General features: G+C 46.0%; 1 protein-coding gene across 5 annotated transcripts in view; it reads right to left on the bottom strand.

The window, feature by feature from the left end:
• The window catches only part of ARHGEF3 (Rho guanine nucleotide exchange factor 3), a 309,293-nt gene that overhangs the window by 241,677 nt on the left and 48,485 nt on the right, over positions 1-19,131 (bottom strand). Inside the window, exon 1 of one of the 5 annotated variants that reach the window (XM_053929747.1) lies at positions 18,990-19,072. The exons of the other annotated variants lie outside the window; for them this stretch is intronic. Within the exon in view, the coding sequence (XP_053785722.1) occupies positions 18,990-19,057 (68 nt within the window). The 5' untranslated portion in view covers positions 19,058-19,072. Of the gene's footprint in view, positions 1-18,989; positions 19,073-19,131 lie in introns of those variants that run through there. 5 annotated transcript variants of the gene reach the window in all.

Below are 19,131 nucleotides of genomic sequence, written 5' to 3'. Positions count from 1 at the left end.
TACGTGTAGTATGTTTAATCATAGTAAACGAGTCCTATTCTGCTCCATGAGTTTGAACCCCAACTCTATCATGTACTAGCTGCGTGGCCTTGGGCAAATTACTTAACCTCTCTGAGCTTAACCTCTGCTTCCTGGCCATAAAAGGAAGCTAATAAGCAGCACATGCATCATAAACTAGTTTTGAGGAATCAATGAAAATATCCCACCAAATGCTTAGCCTGGTACCTGCCCTATAGTAAGGGTTCCATAAATGTTAGCTATTGTGATTATGAATGTAGTTATTATTCTTATTATTCATCCACAAGGAGCAGCCCACACACCCAGAAGTCAGAAATGACTTCTCAGTGCATCGCACACACTCTTGCAATGGCTGGTCGGAGGCAGATTTAGAGTAAAGCCCCGGTCGGGCCCACTTTTTCTTAAAAAGGACTCCCCAAATTATATACGCAGCAGGCCCCACAAAACTTGGATCCTTCCCTGGTATAGCTCACAACTGATGTTCACTGCCCATCCCTCCCTGATTACATTCCTCCCCACTTCCTCCCTTCTGAATGTGTTGATCCCTCCTATTCATATTTTCCTTACTATGTAACTACAAGCAGTAGTGTTTCTGCATGTAAACTTTATATAAATGGAATCATTTATGTAAATAATGTGTTTATACTTTGCACTTTACTGTGTTATACTTAACCTGCAATATTCTATTTGATATATTATATTTTTGAGATTTATGCATATTGACACATGTAAGTCATACATGTTCTTAGCACTTGATTGTATGGATATAATAGCAATTTCTTTGTGCATTCTCCCAGTAATGGATGCTTCAGGTGTTTACAGTTCTTCACCATTACCAACAGTGCTGTAATAAACACGCAGCCATGCTTATTCACATCTCCTTGGAGACCCACACCAGCCAGAGTTTCTCTAGGGAATCATGGCTGACGCTGATGCATCTTTGTCCTTACTAACAGAATGCAACTTTTTCTTAGGCTGCAATTAAACATTCTCACCTTGCAGATCTCCCTGCCTCTATAGGAGGACACACAGCTCACTTCTGGTCAAAGATATAGACCTAAATCTACTGAGGATTCCTGAAGGCCTTTGCCCCTCGATACATTGCTGGCTCTCCCTTCTCCCCTGCTGGAACATGGATGTAAGGGCAGGAAATAAGCAGCCATAATGCAAGCATAAAGACAAAGCCACACCAAGGGGAAGGCAAAGGTGACAAAAAAGACTTAAATTGCAACCAACTGGATTGTTTAGGTGCTAAGTTAACCTCTTCCTACCTTTTAGCACTATTTATCATTCTACAAAGGAACAGCAAATATTTCCTCAAGATGAGTTAGTCTTCTAGTCTTATATCGTAAAACCCAAAGTAAGATTCTTAAATTAAATATAAACTTAATAAATGAATATATACATATATTTACTATAATGACAAGACTTTTTTTCCCTTTTTATTGAATTTATTGGGGAGACATTGGTTAAAAATGACAAGATTTTTCACTCATAAGCGTCAACAGTCAGAACAACCAAACTGGAAAAGGGAACATGTACTCAAACACCTTCTGAGTGCTTCTTAAGAATAAGATAGTGACAGGGAGTGGGACAGAGACAAGGGGATGGGAATGCCTTCCCTAGAGGGCAATTTCTCTTTTACGGCCTCTTTAAAGCAAATGCCTGTAATATTTCAGATGATAAAAATCTCTCAGTGCTACAGACAAGGCTGAAGATTTTGATGCTACTCAATTCCACATTACACTTGCCTTTTAAGTAACTGATTCATCCTCATTGGACTGTACACAGTTTATTAACTCTCAATTCTCTGCCACATTTGGTTAATGAAAGCGGACGGACTGAATATTCTATCTCCTTATAAGTGCTGATAATGTCCTCACACATACATATTTCCCTTCTGGGTAAGAGGAACCCAGATAAACATAATTTAGGGTAACTCTGTGTTAAAGAGACAAAGCCTTCAGTACATTTTTACATACAGTTAAAATTGACCCATTAGAACCTAAGCACATTATACTAAGTGAAGTAAGTCAAAAAAAAAAAAAAAAAGACAATAGCAACAGTGAGAATAGATAATACTCAAAATGCACTTACTCTGTGCCAGGCACTTTTCTAAACACTTCACATATATGACTTGAATTAAGTCTCAGGAAAAGGGGAAGTACTATCATCACCCTCACATGAGAGGAGGAGACTTAAAGAGACATTGAGTAACACCGACATCACAAACCTGGTGAGGGGCTGGGCCAGGCTCTGTGAGCCCAGCCCTGCAGGTTATGTGTTGGCGTGGTAGGCTGAATAACAGCCCCCAAAAGATGTCCTTGTCCTAATTCCTAGAAGCTGTAAATGTGTTACCCTACAGGGCAAAAGGAACTTTACAGATGTGATTAAGTTAAGGATTTTTTTTTTAATTTTTATTGTTATTCAATTACAGTTGTATGCCTTTTCTCCCCATCCCTCCACCCCACCCCAGCTGAACCCACCTCCCTCCCCCACCTCCACCCTCCCCCTTGATTTTGTCCATGTGTCCTTTATCCTGTAATCCCCTCTCCTCACTGTCCCCTCCCCACTCCCCCCTGACTATTGTTAGATTGTTCTTAACTTCAATGTCTCTGGTTATATTTTGTTTCCTTTTTTCTTCTGTTGATTATGTTCCAGTTAAAGGCGAGATCATATTGTATTTGTCCCTCACTATCTGGTTTATTTCACTTAGCATAATGCTCTCCAGTTCCATCCATGCTGTTGCAAAGGGTATAAGCTCCTTCTTTCTCTCTGCTGCGTAGAATTCCATTGTGTAAATATACCATAGTTTTTGGATCCACTCGTTTGCTGATGGGCACTTAGGTTGCTTCCAGTACAACCCAGTTAAAAAATGGGCAAAGGACTTAAACAGACACTTCTCCAAGGAAGACATACAGAGAGCCCAGAGACATATGAAAAGATGCTCAACATCACTAGCCATCAGAGAGATGCAAATTAAAACCACAATGAGGTACCATCTCACACCGGTTAGAGTGGCCAACATAAACAAATCAACAAACAAATGTTGCAGAGGATGCGGAGAAAAGGGAACCCTAGTGTACTGTTGGTGGGAATGCAGACTGGTGAGGCCACTGTGCAAAACAGTATGGAATTTCCTCAGGAAACTAAAAACGGAACTGCCCTTTGACCCAGCAATTCCACTGCTGGGATTATACCCTAAGAACCCTTAAAGTTAAGGATCTTGAGATGGGGAGATGATCCTGGACTAGCTGACTGGGCCCGATGAAAGCAAAGGGGTCCCTACAAGAGGGAGACAGGAGGGTCAGAGCAGTAGCAGAAGTGATGGAGCAGAGGATGGAGTGCAGCAAGGAAGAACCTACAAGCCAAGGAGTGCAGGCAGCCTCTAGAAACTGGAAAAGGCAAAGACACGGATTCTCCCCTAGAGCCTCCAGGAAGAGCCAGCCCTGCCAACACCTCTACTGTAGCCCAGTGAGACCCATTTTAGACTTAGGAAACTAATACAGAGGCTAAGTCTCCCCCACATCTCTCTCTCTCTCTCTCTCTCTCTCTCTCACACACACACACACACACACACACACACACACACACACACAACACAGTCCTTGCCCTCAAGGAGCTCATTCATCCAGAGAGGGAGACAGGCAAGTTGCCACCTGTTCCTAAACATTGGGTGGAATAAGAGTTGCAGAACACCCCCAAGAAATGCTAGGGGCACCTGGGGAAAAGTTTGGGGACTATATAAGTGGGCCCCTGACCATCCCAGCAAATGTCTTTGTCATCTACAGCTGGTTAGAAAACCCAGGGAGATAATGACAGTCTGGAGGCACTTACTAACAGATTTTTCAGTGGATTCACTTTGTAACGGATCCGCCCTGATAATGTTTCCACATCTGTAAGAGACAAAAACTTGGCAAGGGAAAGGGCAACACCCCCACAGCTTCCTTCCTGGAACCCTTTGGTGGCTTGTCTGGATTCACCAGCCGGGTCTTCCTGCTGTTCGCCTCAATTGGGCCCCTTGCTCCTTCAGACATTTCCTTTTTCTCTGGCCAAGGTCAAGCACATATCAAATTATTCTAATGTAAGAGAGACAGCAACATCTTCAATCTACAGATCCCCTTTCAAGTAACTGGCTCCAACCTGTACCAGTCCCCCGGCATCTTCCCAGCCAGTCAAAGCAAACAGATTTCACAACATGCCTAGTGCAGTCCATGCAATCCCCGAAATAAATGGGTGTGCAGAGAGAGAACGGATCTCCTCAAGAGGTTTTCCTAAGATTCACAAAGGAGCCTTGCCTTCCTAAAACGGAGACTGTACAAGGTCAGATTTTTTTTAATTCACTATTTTAATCACTTTAAAGTGAACAATTCAGTGGCATTTGGTACATTCACGATGGCGTACAACCATCACTATTATCTAGTTCCAGAACATTTTTACCACCACGAAAGGAAACCCTGTGCCCACGAAGTGCACACTCCCCAGCTGCTCCTCCTCCCGGCATTTTAAGTTACACTGTTGGGCGAGAGAGTCTGCTTCTGCTGGGCACCTCGTATGTGAAGCACAGGTGGCTTCAGAATTTGGGAGATGGAACATGCAGGAACATGCAGGAGTAACTGAAGGGAAATCACAGGGAGTATTTATTGAGTACTTCATCTTGATCATGCTAACAAACCTTTCACAGGTACTATCTCAAACCCATCTGACACATGAGAAAATTGAGGCCCAACCACAGTAAGCAGCAGAGCAGAATAAGGGCCCAGGGAGACAAGCACTGACTTCAACACTGGAAATATCTGCTCTAAACCACCTGCCACCTGAGTGCTACCTGCCCCCCTGCCGCATACACAGTCCAATGTGACAGAAGTCGAAGAGCACCACCGATGAGAACCATACTTACTGCACAACAGGAAACCTCACCATGGATAACAAAGACAGAGATGCCCTCCAATCAGGTCAAGCATTCCAACTGCCGGACAGCCTGTCCCTCCTGTCCCATCAGCTCTGTCTGCAGTCCATACTTGCCCTTGTCTAGGGGCTGAGGGTAAAGATGCTGAGCCGCAAACTAGGTCCTCGAAGGAGCGAGCATATCACCTCCATGAAGCTCTGTTCCCTGACATGTCAAAGGTAAAGAATAATGTCTGTAGTGTACCCGCATGACAAGCATTCTACCGCAACTTGGCACAGAAACGGAGGCTGTCAGCCCTGGAATAAAAATAACCCCTCAAATTTACTTGCCAAACACTTCCTAGTATACAGAGTGTTTTACACCTACCATTTTTCGTTTGGGAGCGATATTCCTTAGGAAACGAGAAGCACGTATCAGGAGAGACAGACACACAACATACAGCCTTCAAACCAAGTTAACTCACCTGTGACCCTGCGTATACATAAAGGCCGATTACCCCGATAACTGAAAATAAAGTCACCCGGCACCTGGTGCTCACTTGGTACTTAATAAATGTTGAATGAATACTGAATAAACAGGAACCACTTTTAATGGGATCTGCCACTTCCCTTGCTCCCTTGCTTTGAGCCCCACAGAGCGAGTGTATTTATAGAAACACCCCGGCCACACACTCAAGTAATGTGAGAGCAAACCATGGAGAAGCCCAGCAATGCGCACACCTGCCGGGGGAGCGCCCAGCTGCTGGGGTCAAAGACCAGCACGAGGTACACGTGGAACCTCCACACCGACAGGACAGATTTCAGTTGTTTTTAAACAAACCACCAAATTGGCTACTGGCTTCCCTCGAAGAAACCTCACACCTTCTGCCAAGGGACAAGGAACTCATTAGGCGGAGCTCCATCCTCCTGTCTCCTTTGTCAACAGACTTCGGAAAACAGGAGCCTACTTGCTGACAGGCGGCATCCGGGGATGATCAGATTTCTATCAGTCACGACACATGGCATTTCTCTCTGGCTCCAATTCAGGACCCTGCCCCACCCCCAACAGGCAGCTCTCAGCTTTTAATACTTCCTGAACAATCAGGCCTTTAAGAAAACGGTCACGTATCAGTGGCACACACGTCGCCAACACAATCACAAGTTCAGTGTCTTGCCTGCCCCTGAGAGCCCCTCAAACACAGTCATGCCTTCTCACGCCCACCTGCTCTCAAGGAAAAGACCACAAATCCATCTCCGCCCAGCCATGGAAGCAGCATTTCCCCCAGACCATGACCACCGCAAGAATCTTCCCGCTGATACTGTTTTTCCCTGAGTTTTCCCTTAGCTTCAGGGCACTGCCCTGCTTAGGACTCTTTAAGCTCAAGATCACAAAATCCTGGTGATTCCACTTATACAAAGATAGAACTCAGGGTATTGCCCCCCCACCCCATGGAGAGAGCCACAGGAGCGCTGCTGGGGCACCAGTCATTTCTTGGCCTAGGCGCTGATTGCGAAGGTGTATTTGGTGTGTGAAAACCTGGGAAGCTGTGTGGTTGTTTGTAACCTTTTCTGCATGTATGTTACTTGTCTATAAAAAGTTAATATATAAACTGCTGATTCACATGAATTCTCAGTTTGTTCTAGAACGTTAGGGGCTGGAGGTAGGGGGTCAATCACACCACATAAATCACAGACTTTCTTTCTCAACAGCCTGAAAAACCAGTTGTTCCTGCTGTTGAGAGTCATAGACTGCGCTGGTTTCAGAAACACTTCCAACAGCCCTGAAGGAGAGGCAGCCACCAAAGAGCTGCCATTGCACGTCCCTCCTGCTGAGACTGAGCTAGAACTGATTTGTTTATTCCAAGATCAGGCCTGGACAGGAACACTTGGTCTTCCAGATGAAAGCAGGCAGCCAGCATGGTTTTCTGCAGAACCTTTTGTTTTTTAAATGTCCTGGTTGCTCCAAGGGGAGGATGGATGCTTCGACTATAACACACACTGTTTTGGTTTATTTTAATAGAGGTCATGCCTGAAGCACCAGTCCCCCACCCCCCATTCACCTCCTTTCATAGCCTCTTCCTGGCTGGCCATGCACAGCTGTTTCAGGAACCCCGCTGCTCATGAGTCGCCCTTCTGAAGGCTGCTCCTGGGTCCTGATCAATTTCCTTCAAGAGACTGACCTTGCTGTTTGGGGTTTACAGTGTTGTAACTTGCAAAAATGAAACTTCTCTCTTTTTTATGAGCAGAATGAGCAGCACATGAGGCTCTGGCCCATCTCCCTCTCCTGCCTAACAGGAGACATTCATTTCTGAGCTCCTTGGTCAGACAGCCGTTTGGCCACACCAACCATTCAGCAAAGGCGAATTTCTCATCACTTTATCCCAGTAGGGCTTCTCCTCTGGGCACCGGGGTTTGATGCCCGGTCCAGGGGCAGCCTTGTCTTTTCTGGCCAAAGGACAAGGCTGAATTAACCTGACACCACGGGAATTATCCTAGCCTCCACAATATTTTAAACTGTATAGATTCTTGGGCAGAAAATTCTCGGTTGAACCACATTGAATGTACTTTCCTAGAGCAGGTTAAACTTCAGCAATATTAACTCCATGCACTTTTCAGTATGATAAATCCAAGGAGATGGCTTTGCCAAGAACAGTCTCTTCTGGGTGTGTGTGAGCGACTCTGAGTCAACCGAGAATGAGGACCACGCTTATGCTTCCTGAGGCTCCTTCCTCCTGCCGTCATTCCACTGGCTCCACAGCAGGGCGTGGACAACCCCAACACCTGCAATAAAATGGCGCGACAGCACTCCTGGAAGCTAACCAGAAACGCGCTCTCAGATGGAACTGGAGAAACAAGGCCTGGGACCGGGCCCCAGAGATCTGGATTCAAATACACCTCTGAAATCATGCACGAGTGGTTTCTCTATGGACTTCAGTCTCCTCATCTGTAAAACCTAAAGGCACAAGCACAGCATCTTCCAAGTCCCTTACAAGCTGGTGGCTTTTCAATTCCAACCCGGAGACATTTATTTTTTTAATTTTTTTCCTAATTAGTTGCCAACATTTCAAAATCTGGAGAGCTCTCATGAGAATTTGGGGATTTTACATTAAGATTCTTTCTGGATAATCTTGGCAGTTGGCAGGTCTGGCCACAGTGGGCCCGCGTTCCCAACGGGAGGCTGGACTGCGGAAAGGGAGAGCGTTCCTGGGAGAGGGCTGAAGCACCAGGCGGCTGCTTTCATTGTCATCGCTGGCTGGCCCTGTCAGCATTTAACCTTAGGACTTCTGCTCTTAAGTCTGGCTTATTTTTTCCTCTTTAATATATTGCTTAACTTTTCACTTTTCGCTTCAGCTGGAACACACATGAATAAACTCTGAAGTCAAAATATTTCACAAAAAATCAGTACCAAAAATCCATTAAGTGGGAATCCACAAAGCTGGGACCTGTGCCCCAGCCTGCCAACAATTCTAACATTGACCGTCCGGAGACCCAGAGCTGGTTTGAAAGTCCTCCCTGGACCCTCTGACTTCTGTGGGCTGTTTCACACCGTCCCCACCCCTCATTCAGGCTCCTCAGCCAGGGACACATGTCTGGGAGCCAGGACAGTGAGGTCAGAGGTGGGCGGGTTTCTGCGGAGGTCAGAGCCACATCTGCATTTTGTCATCAGCTGGAAGGGTGTGCAGGGCTGCCTGTGGGCCTGCCAAGTTGCTGTAGGAGACGAAACAACTGTTACAGCAAGAAGCGAGCTAGAGAGAGCGTGGGGAAGAGCGTCGGCCCACTCAGGTGTGTCTGGTGCTGGGTGGCCAGGGCAAGGATGTAGGACTTGGTTCCACATCTCTTTAAAGGAAACACCGAGCCAAGAAGTGCAGGAATGAAAACTAAGTTCTCAAACTCGTTGGTAATACTAATGTAACGACAATGACAGGGACAATATCAACAGCCACAGCAGCATGCCAGTTAACACTCAGTGAGCTCTTACTCTGTGCCAGGCACTGGTACTTCCATCATCCCTATTTTCAAGATAAGAAAACTGAGGCCCAGCAAGACCACAAACTTGAACAAGATCCAATGGTAGCCACTGGTGGAGCAGTAACTGGATGCCAGGCAGCTGCCCCTGAGCCCACGCTTCCGACGACCACAGGGTACTCTCCTGGCACAGCACGGTGCCTTCGATGTTCAGGACTCAGTGACACACACTCCTGTCCACGTTCTTGCGTTATCAAAAGTCAAGTGGAATCTGTCTGCACGCGTACTCCTCACTGTGTAATAACTGCACATACACACCTACATGCACAGGTTCTTTATTGTACGGAGCTGCACACACAAAACCATCTACACCAATCTTTCTGCATGGTTTGGAAGGTTTTTGAGGTGAATCTTGACTATTTGCAGTCTGTACCTCATCACTAGCTTTACTTTATCAACTGCCCCCTTCCTTCTGCCCCAGGCACAGTAAGGCATCTGCCCTGTCAGAGCCCTGGCTCCTGAGAACCCCAGCCATGGCGGGCAAGGACCCCAATGTTTGTGAAAAGGCCTGAATAATGGGGAGAGCTCTCTTTAAGAACAGATATGGGTGGTTTTACAAAATATACTTCACTCCAAGAGATGTTGGGCCCTTGCTCACTGTCTCTCACTCTTAATATACACACAACACAATAAACTTAGGAAGAAGAGATCGGAACCAGCAAAATTTGAAGAAGAAAATGAGCAAAAGAGTAGGGTGCTAACAGGTGACATAGGATCCCCAGGAAGGAGACCAAAAGGAAATTTCAAAGCAGGATTTAGCCCCAGGGAAAAGGTTTCCATCCCCTCCTGTTTATGGGTACATGGATACAGGGCTGCATGCAAGGTGGAGGTCAAGGAGGAAAGGTGAAACTGGGGCCACATTTAATACAGCATGGAGGCGTGTAGCCTAATGAGGTAACACAATCACAGTTGGTGAGCACAGATACGTGTTAGGCATGAAGAGGGAAAGTTAAACCCCTAAGAGGGAACCACCTGAAGATTCCCAAACACACTACTGACAGCAATTCAAGTCTGAGAGTGAGTTGCTCTCACTCCACCTACCCACGGGCAAATAAATGCATGCCTCCACTCTTGCCCCAAAGGGGACATTTGGCAATGTGTGTAGACCTCTTTGGTTGCCACAGCTTGGGGAGAATGATTGATACTGACATTTCGTGAGTACGGGCTAGAGATGCTGCTAAACATCCTGCAACGCACAGGGCAGCCCCGCAACGAAGAATTATCCTGCCCAACGTGTCAGTGGCGCCAAAGCTGAGAAACCTAGATCTAAGCCAAAGCAAAGGCAGCAGGTGCAGATTTGACATTCAAAAGAAAGGTGTTCCAACAGTCATTTACTTACTTGCCATGTGACCTGGACTTTGGTCTCCTCACCTGTACAAGGAGATAATCACTCAAACTCTGACTATGCTGGGGAGCAGGTTAATCTCTGTGGAGAGACCTGTTTTTGGAAGTGCTTTGTCCACTGCAGGTCTTGCTCCACCATCATCCCCCCTCCCTTGTGCTCGCAGAACCTGACTTCACTGAGGAGAAAGAGAAGCAGCAGGGACTGGGATGGGCGGGAGGGTGGCGATGCTTAGAGTGGCCAGCAAGACTGGGTCCTGCATGGCACCCACTGAGGATGCGAACTCCCTCATGGGGGGCCTGGCACTTCTCTTCGCCCCATCAGGCCGTGCCAAGATGGGTGGGGTTGGTGATGGTCTGTGGTCTCCAGGGCAGGGTATCCACCCCAGGACTGGCCACACAGCCCAGAACTGCTATCACTCCTACAACAACACAACCACAATAATAATAATAATAATAACACCTGATATCCATTGAGCCTCAGTCTGTGCCTGGCCAAGAACTAGGTCCCCTTCATGGGTTATCTCATTTAATCCTCACAACACCGTGGGAGGTGGATAGGATGATTATCTCTATTTTACAGGTGAACTAAAGGGATTGCCCAAGGCCTCACAGCCCAGACAAAACTGGCCTTCAAACTTAGGACTGGGATGTCACAATCCAGAGCCTTAACCACAACAGCACCACCTGGACCCCCACATTCTAGAAGAAAGCCAGAAACCAAGCTGCACGGACAGCATAATTTTAATTAAAATGATCAATATGTGTGCATATGCATACCAGTGCGAGAAGGAAACTTCCTGCAGTAGTAACCAACTAACAGCATTTACTGATGACTGGTAGCATTCCAAGTAATTTTTAAACTTTCTCTTTATATTTTTCTAAAATTCTCAAAGTTTTTTTACAGTAAATAAATTAATAGTTAATATATTAGTTAATAAATCAATGCTTAATAATATTGTTAAATTACTGAATCATAATAAAATCAATAGTTAATAATATAATAAAAATTAAACTTACAAAAGTTAAAATTAGTAATATTTGTTTTTAATTTTTTAAACGTATAAACTATAGTATAAATCTGCCAAACAACCTGAAATTATTAATTGTCTAGACCAGAGGTTGGGAAACCATACCTGAGGGCCAAATCCAGCACTCTGCCTGTTTATATAAATAAAGCTTTATTGGAACACAGCCACACCCCACTCGTGTACACAAATGTCTATGCCTGCTTTTTGCTGCAGCTGCAGAGTAGCTGTGCGCAGACATACCTGAACACTATACCCGCTTTCTAATCTGGCCTGGAGATGGACCTCTTACTTCCCTACCTCCAAATTTCTCCTTACAACGTATCTCTGCTTGTTTTGCTACAGCACCAAGTAATTATACCAGGAACCTAGTGAATCTCAAGCCCCTCCTTAGAAAGGTATCCATAGGGTCTTGGGTTTTTATAAAATTTGGAAAAGAATATTATAAAATTATTTTTCTTGAAGCTCCCCCACACAAAATTGTATGTTTTAGCCCCAGACATTTCACCACCCTTGTCCCATTGTCAAGACCACAGCACATCAAGGGCAAAAAAGGACTTGTCCCACAAACCGCCACACAGCTCCAGGCATGATGAGCTCTTTGGTTTCCAGTCCCCAAATGGCCAACTCTCACAGACTGAGGAATTACCCTTCAAGATACGCCTCCAGACACAACATGGTAGGGGACCCGCCAGCGTCAATCCTTGGGACCCACCAGGGAGCTCAGAGAGCACACCGTCCCAGTGGAGGACCCCTGACGACACCCACGCTCACGAAAAGGAAAGAGGAACACACCTGCTCACACAAGCTGCCCTTCGGCCTTTTGTTTCCTGCACTGAAATCCCACCATCCAATTTAATCTGTGTATTTCATGATGCATAAATGTGCATCATATGCTACATACATCATGTAATCAATCACAGCACTCTCAAATGATGGGGCAGGCAGATGAGCTAAAATTGGTTTAAAAAAATGTCATGTTGCTCCCAAGAACAACAAAAAAAGGGGAACAAATTACACAGCATACATGCAAATGTTTTACTGTCTACTTAAAAGACCTACCCAACGCACGGCACAACTGTTACGGCGGGGCATTCACATCAGTCAAGAGCCTGCGGAGCCCAGTTGTCCAATCAAACGCCCACCCACGCCTTTAAAGTTGCTGGATAGTGCCCTTCGCGCTCTGGCTCTTGGTCCCTCCCTACTCTATTCTCATCTTCCCTCCCCGGGAGGGAGCAATCGTAGTGGAGTGCAGCTGGCAGTTTCGATAAGCAGGTGTCAGGAGCTTGAAAATGACCTTGCTCATCAGCTGGTGGGAACCCAGCAGACAAGGGAGTCACTGTATCACTGTCTGCTGGGTCCCTGCCCCCAAAAGAAGGGACAGTGAGGTCTGGGAGAGGAAGAGAGGGAAGTATTCTCACACACACACACACACACACACACACACACCAGGGGGAAGTGAACAAAAAAAAAGGAAATCCAAATAATTTCACCCAGGAGAGGAAATACATCCACTGAAGAGGAAAATAAAAACCTAACGGTGAAAATGTGCTGAGGTGTTTCCCAAAGGGCAGAGGTAGACAGAGTAGACTGATCCTTAGGAAAATCTAGGGGGAAGTCAGCATTCCCTGTGGAGCTGGCAAATTCAATCACGAGAGAGCTGGTGAAGGTGGGAGGAGAGGGGAGCGTGTTCACCCAGCTGATTCCAGCGCCCAGATAACCAGGCTGGGTAAATGGCCATTACTGTACCAGCCACTGGAAGGGGTCCAACATGCAGGCCATGCTCTGTGAGAAAGAGAAAGTCCACTAACCCAGTTTCTAATTAAATGTGGGTTAACTGGCACTGCTCCTTGCAGCTCAAGGGGCCCATTCAGAGCTGAAAGGAGCATTTTTCAAAATAAAAAGGCTGAGCTGCCAAACTAGCACCTTTTATTTCCTCACATCCTTTCAGTTGCTCAACTTGATCCATTGCTAGTTGAGTTGACTCCTTGGTCCCAGGAGAAATAAACCCTCCCCGCCCCACTCACTCCCATAGTGCAATGACCAACTCCCTCTGGGCACACATGGGATTGAACTCCATTCCACTGTCCCCATGGCGTGGTCACTGCTGCCCAAAGATGAGTCACCCATGAAAGCCACACATTGTTCCCAATGGACAAAACGCTCGACCCAGGAGAGTGGCCCATTCATGCTTCTTCAAGAGCCGACCTCTTTCTGCAACTTCGAGGATGCTGCTGCCCCAGCATTCAGTCTTCTCTTCCTGAATTCGTTATTAACACAAGCACTCAGTCTTCTCCGCCCGCAGTCCGTTACAAGCACAAGTGCGGGGGCAAACAGGCGCGGGGAGAACTTGCAGGGAAGCACCAGTGCAAAGACTACAAACTGAAAACCCAGGCAAACTCCCATCAAGATATTTAAAATTCAAAGAGAAACAATAATAATAATAATAAGCCACATTATTATTAGTGTGATTATTAGATAAGAATAATGTCATATTTATTGCAAGTTGCTGGGCTAAGAAAGTGTGTTATATGCATTATCCCATTTAATCCTCAGAGGTGCCCTATAAGGTCGGTCCTATTCTTAGCCTTATTTTATACTCGAGGAAACTAAAGCACAGAGAAATTAAGTAATTTTCCCAAGGTTACACAGTGGTACAGTCAGGGTTTGAACCAAGGCTGTCCATTTCCAGAGCTTGTGTTCTTAAATACTATGCTACTACTAATTTCTAACCTAATCTAGAATGGTAAAGTTAGAGTTATCTAAAGTGTTCCCATTTTGGGGGGATTGTGATATTTGTCATCTTACTTTTATGTCGTGTCTCATCTTCCCCCCAAGAAATGCTATAACCTGGCTTTACAAATACAAAGTCAATGAGTTCCAGACAGTGTGCTGAACATGTAATGCATATCATCTCATTTAATCCTCCCAAGCACCCTGAGGCTGGTATTAGTATTACCCTATTTACAGACAGACACTGCGGTTCAGGCAGGTTAACATCCTTGCCCCAGGTAATAACACAGACATTTGAACCCAAGAATGTCCTATTCCAGCATCTACATTCTTTCTACTATATATTCCATTTCTCACAGAATTTCAAGATTTTCCAGGAAAAAAAATCAAGAGTATAATGAAACGAGGAGTGAGAATGACCAAGTTCAGTTGCATCACTGAGTGGGATGGCGGCAGCAGCAGGGGGCTGGCTGGTAGCCACAGCCCATCCACCTGGCCACCAGCTTGTATTAGCCCATGACCTCCAGCAAATCTCTTCTCTTTCTGGGTCTCAGTTTCCTCATTTGTGAGAGAAGAGCAAGAGAATAGGGGGCCTTCTAGCACCCTGATTAGACGACAGGCCATCAGTGGGCACTTGTGGCATCTGAAGTGAGGAAAATTCCACAGGTGGCTGATTCCCCTCGTAGATGGTAACTTCCCTCCTCCCTTCACAGCACAAGCCCTCAGGAGCTGGTGTCTAAGGCTGCCCTTGGCCTCAGGTCTCTACACCCAGGAGAGAGTTCTCAGGTGCAGCCTGAGGCCAGGCAGTGGGGAGGAAGTCACAGTTCTTCTGGGAGGAGTTGAGGGATGGAGGGAAAACGGGGGCTGGGAAAGAAGCTGGAAAAGGATGCCTGGATCAGAGGGCTATAACCATGTAAAAACTCACTGAGCTTTGCCCTGAGGTTGGCACACATGCCACATATACTTACAACTCAATAAAGATTAGAAGAAAAAAATATTTGAAGAAATAATAAATCAGACCCCACTTCTATAAATGCTTCACATAAAACAGTGGTCTCCCACCTTTTTGGCACCATGGTCTGGTTTCATGGGAGATGGGCTGGGGAGGGTTGGGGGCTGGCTGAGTTGCACTCCCCTGCTGTGGGTGCTGGTGGGGGGACAGGAGGCAGAGCTCAGGACAGCTTTGCTTGTGGCCCACATCCTAACAGGCCCTGGACCTGTACGGTCCGCAGCCCTGGGGACTAGGGAACTCTGACAAAAAATATTTCACATCCCACCAAAGACACCCTTTTAAAAGTGTCTACCTTCTCAGTTCATTATGTAAAGGGGACAATACAGGACTGCAAGATGATTATTATGTTGGCTAAGGGGTCAGGGGTGAGGGTGAACCTAGGGAAATCCTTCACTGAACAACCAAATTTCAAGGTGCCCAGCCAATGCTTTACCTCTCCACTCCTGTTTCTATGTTTAATTCAGTGGAGCAAATAAGGCCTAGAACTTTAGGTAGGGACCTGGAATCCTGATTCTGCAACCGATTTGCTGCGCCTTCAGCTTGGGTCAGGAATCACGGCTCTGGCAGCCTCCTCCCCACCTTGTGGAAAAGGACAGTGAGGACCACAGAAGAAAGGACATTGCTGGCCCAGGTGGCATGAACACTGGGTGTTTCTGCCACCCAGCATCTGATTCCCTGCTTGTGGGTACCAGCTCCTGGCCTTCCCACTGGGGGACCACCCCTCCTTCACTCTCAGTCCATGAGTCCAGGTGAGACTGACTTTATCCCCCCCACCTCGAGTCACAGGAGACAGCATGTGGCCCAAGCTGAACAACTATGAATAATAAACTCTCGCTCCACAGCTGTGGCAGAACGTCAGCCTAGAGCCCTGGGAGGTATCACAGGGAGGAAGCCATCCTGGGAGCAAAGCCAATACAGAAGAAGGCAGGGCCAAATAAGGAAAGAGCAAGTCCAAGGCCTAATGACACGGAGCCCCCGAGTCCAACCATGCCTGAAGCTACCTACTGTTGGGACTTCCATTTACATGAGCCCTTACATTCCCTATGCTGCTTAATCCAAACACCAATTGTTTCTGTCATTTTCAACAGCAACAAATCCTGACCAATGGAACCACTGCCTGGAACCACAAGGTCTCTGAGCCACGCAGGCCCTGGAGGCCATCCCTCCGTGTTTTGCACATATCAAGCATTTGATAATGGTATGTTGACCTCATGAATGAAGGATTCGTTCATCATTCTAGCTCCAACTTCTCAAACTGAATAAAGCTATCCTGTCAACATTCACTACAAGCCACAGAATAAACCAGCAGCATATTTATAGGGCATTAATTTAAATAATGGCGAGTAGCTTAAAATACTTTTTTATCAAAAGAAGTATAGATCACAACCAAATGTGATTCACTCTAGGGATGCAAGGGTCAGACAATATTAGGAAATCTATCAATAGTATTCATCACATTAACAGAGTCAAAAGAAAAATATGCACGGCTCCTTAGATGCTGATCTTGTTCAACTTCAACAGTTACTCCTTACTGTTTTTTTAATCCTCGCCCAAGGATACGTTTATTGATTTCAGATAGAGAGGAAGAGAGAGAGAGGGAGAGAAACATCGATGTGAGAGAGAAGTATCGATCAGCTGCTTCCCTTAAGTGACCTGACCAACGGTGGAACCCGTAACCTTTTGGTACATGGGGCTATTCCTGACTTTTAAAAAAAAAATCTCTTGGTTTAGTCAATGCAGCTGGCTTCACTATCAGCCAGGGCATCACTTGTCTGGTTTTGCTGCTTTTCTGGCCCTGGAGCTAAACATAAGTGAGGCCTAGACGTATCTGATGCGGATCAGAACCTCATTGTCCAGGGGCTTAATGCTTAAGGGCTGTTCTCTGGCCCCTTCGTTTATTTCCTTTAAGGGAATCCAGCCAGCATGACTACCACCATCCTAGCGGAGAAGAGGTCAGGGGAGGGTCCGAACTGCATGACCAGAGAGGTCAAGGGGTCTCAACTGTATGGCCAGCGATAAGCTAGGAGAGAAAATGTCACCCTGGGGACGAGGTCCTTGTGATCCCAGTTTTGCCCGTTGCCAGGCACCCAGGGCTTTCCACCCTGGTAGGTGGCCTGTGGTAGGTGGCCTCTCGTCCTTGCACTGCTTGTGTCTACTGCCTACCACAGCATTATTTCTACAGCAATATCATCATTCAAAATACTATATATTTATTCGCTTATTTTCTTTCCCATTTGTGTATCAACTCTGTACAAGTGGGATTTTTGCCTGTTTTGTTCTTTGTTGTACCTTTAGCACCTAGAAAGATTACTGGCACATAGTAGGCTTGAATATGTTTGTAGAATGAATAAATAAGTTGTCAACAAGGAAAAAAAATAATAATAAATCAAAAATCTCTTAACAAACTAGGAAGAGAGGGAAACCTCCTCAAGAGGAATAGAGCTCAAACCGAAAGCTGACATCGCATGTCAGGGGAAACGTCAGAGCGCTTCCGCACTGAAGTCAGTGTAAGTTAGAAATAACCCTAATGCCACAACTGTTCACTACTATTTAGGAAGCATTTGCTATCCAATTAAACAAATTTAAAATGTTTTTCTACCAATTGGAAAGAGAGGAAATGAAATTTTATTAACTTGCAGATGATGTGATTAGATGTCTGGAAAAATTCCTCCCCTCCTCCCCATAAAAAATAAAATTAGATCTGAAAAACTATTAGAACCAGTAGGACAATTTCATAATCTTAATCAACATCAATAAAAGAGGTTATAAGTCAATAGCTTTCCTACATACAAAAAAAGCCCAACTAACTATGAAAATGATGGTGATCGAGCCGACATAAATGATTGCTCTAAGACTCATTCCTTCTCGCTTTCCGTCGCTTTCCCCCTTCTCTGCCTGCATGAATTTTGGCGGAATGCTTGAAATGCCCATCACAGCTCTAAACAAACACAGACCCACCAACCAGGTGTTTATCTTGCCTTGACTCCACTATCCCTGCTGACTGGGGAGCCCATCTCCTGAAACTGCTCATTCCCCAGTCCCCTGGGCAAGCCATGGGTCCCTCTCCAAAGTTTGGTCTCCCTCCAGATGTTTTTCCCCACTCATCCAGAGGTCTTTGCTCCAAATGCAAATTTGATCATGCTTCTCCCCTACTTAAAATGCTTCAGGGGCCTCCTGGAAGCTTAGGACAATGGAAGCTCGTTACTACCAAAGCTCACAGTGTTCACGCAGTGCCCCAGCCCAGACACCTCCCAGTCTCCTGCCCTATTCCACGATCCGGCCCCACTGAGCTGCTGTCTCTTCTTCCAGCACACTGTGATCTCTCCGGCCACAGGATCTTTGCACATGCTGTTCCTTTCACATGACTCATTCTCTCTTTTTTAACTTTTTTATTTTACTTTTCAATTACAGTTTACATTCAATATTGTTTTGTGTTAATTTCAGGTGCACAGCATAGTGGTTAGACATTTGTATACTTTACACAGTGATCCCCCTAATATTTCAAGTGCCCACCTGGTACCATATATGGTTATTACAGTGTTACTGACTGTATTCCCTATGCTGTACTTTACATCTCCAGGACTATTTCGTGACTACCACTTACGAATCCCTTCGCCTGTTTCACCCAGACTCCCCTCCCCTCTGGCAACCATCAGTCTGTTTTCTGTATCTATGCCACATGGCTCATTCTTTACCTGACTACGCATGCTTGCGCGTTCTGATTGTTACCCCTCTTGGGAAAACTTAGGTCCATCCCAAACTCCCCCAGCTCCTCAGACTTCCCCGCTGTACACTCACTGCCCTGGGATCGGCATGTCTAGGTCTATTCCCTCCAGACTGTACGGCTCACAGGAGCGGGTCTGTGCCGCTCACAGCTCCTGGCCCCCAGCACGAAGCAGGCTCTCAGATAGATTTCCTTGATTTTAATTTAAATCACGTCTTACCCAAAGTGGCACAGGGCTCGTTTGTTTGTGTCACCTCTGGCACTACTCTCGGCACCTTGACTCACCATTCCAGCTCCCTTGAGACAACAACAGCACATACGGACATGCTCACTCTTGCGCACACTCAAAGCTCTATCTCTCA

The sequence above is a fragment of the Desmodus rotundus genome, chromosome 8, assembly GCF_022682495.2.
Source record: "Desmodus rotundus isolate HL8 chromosome 8, HLdesRot8A.1, whole genome shotgun sequence".
Taxonomy (NCBI): domain Eukaryota; kingdom Metazoa; phylum Chordata; class Mammalia; order Chiroptera; family Phyllostomidae; genus Desmodus; species Desmodus rotundus.
Note: the sequence above shows the minus strand (reverse complement) of the source record. Positions and strands in the feature narration are given on the sequence as shown.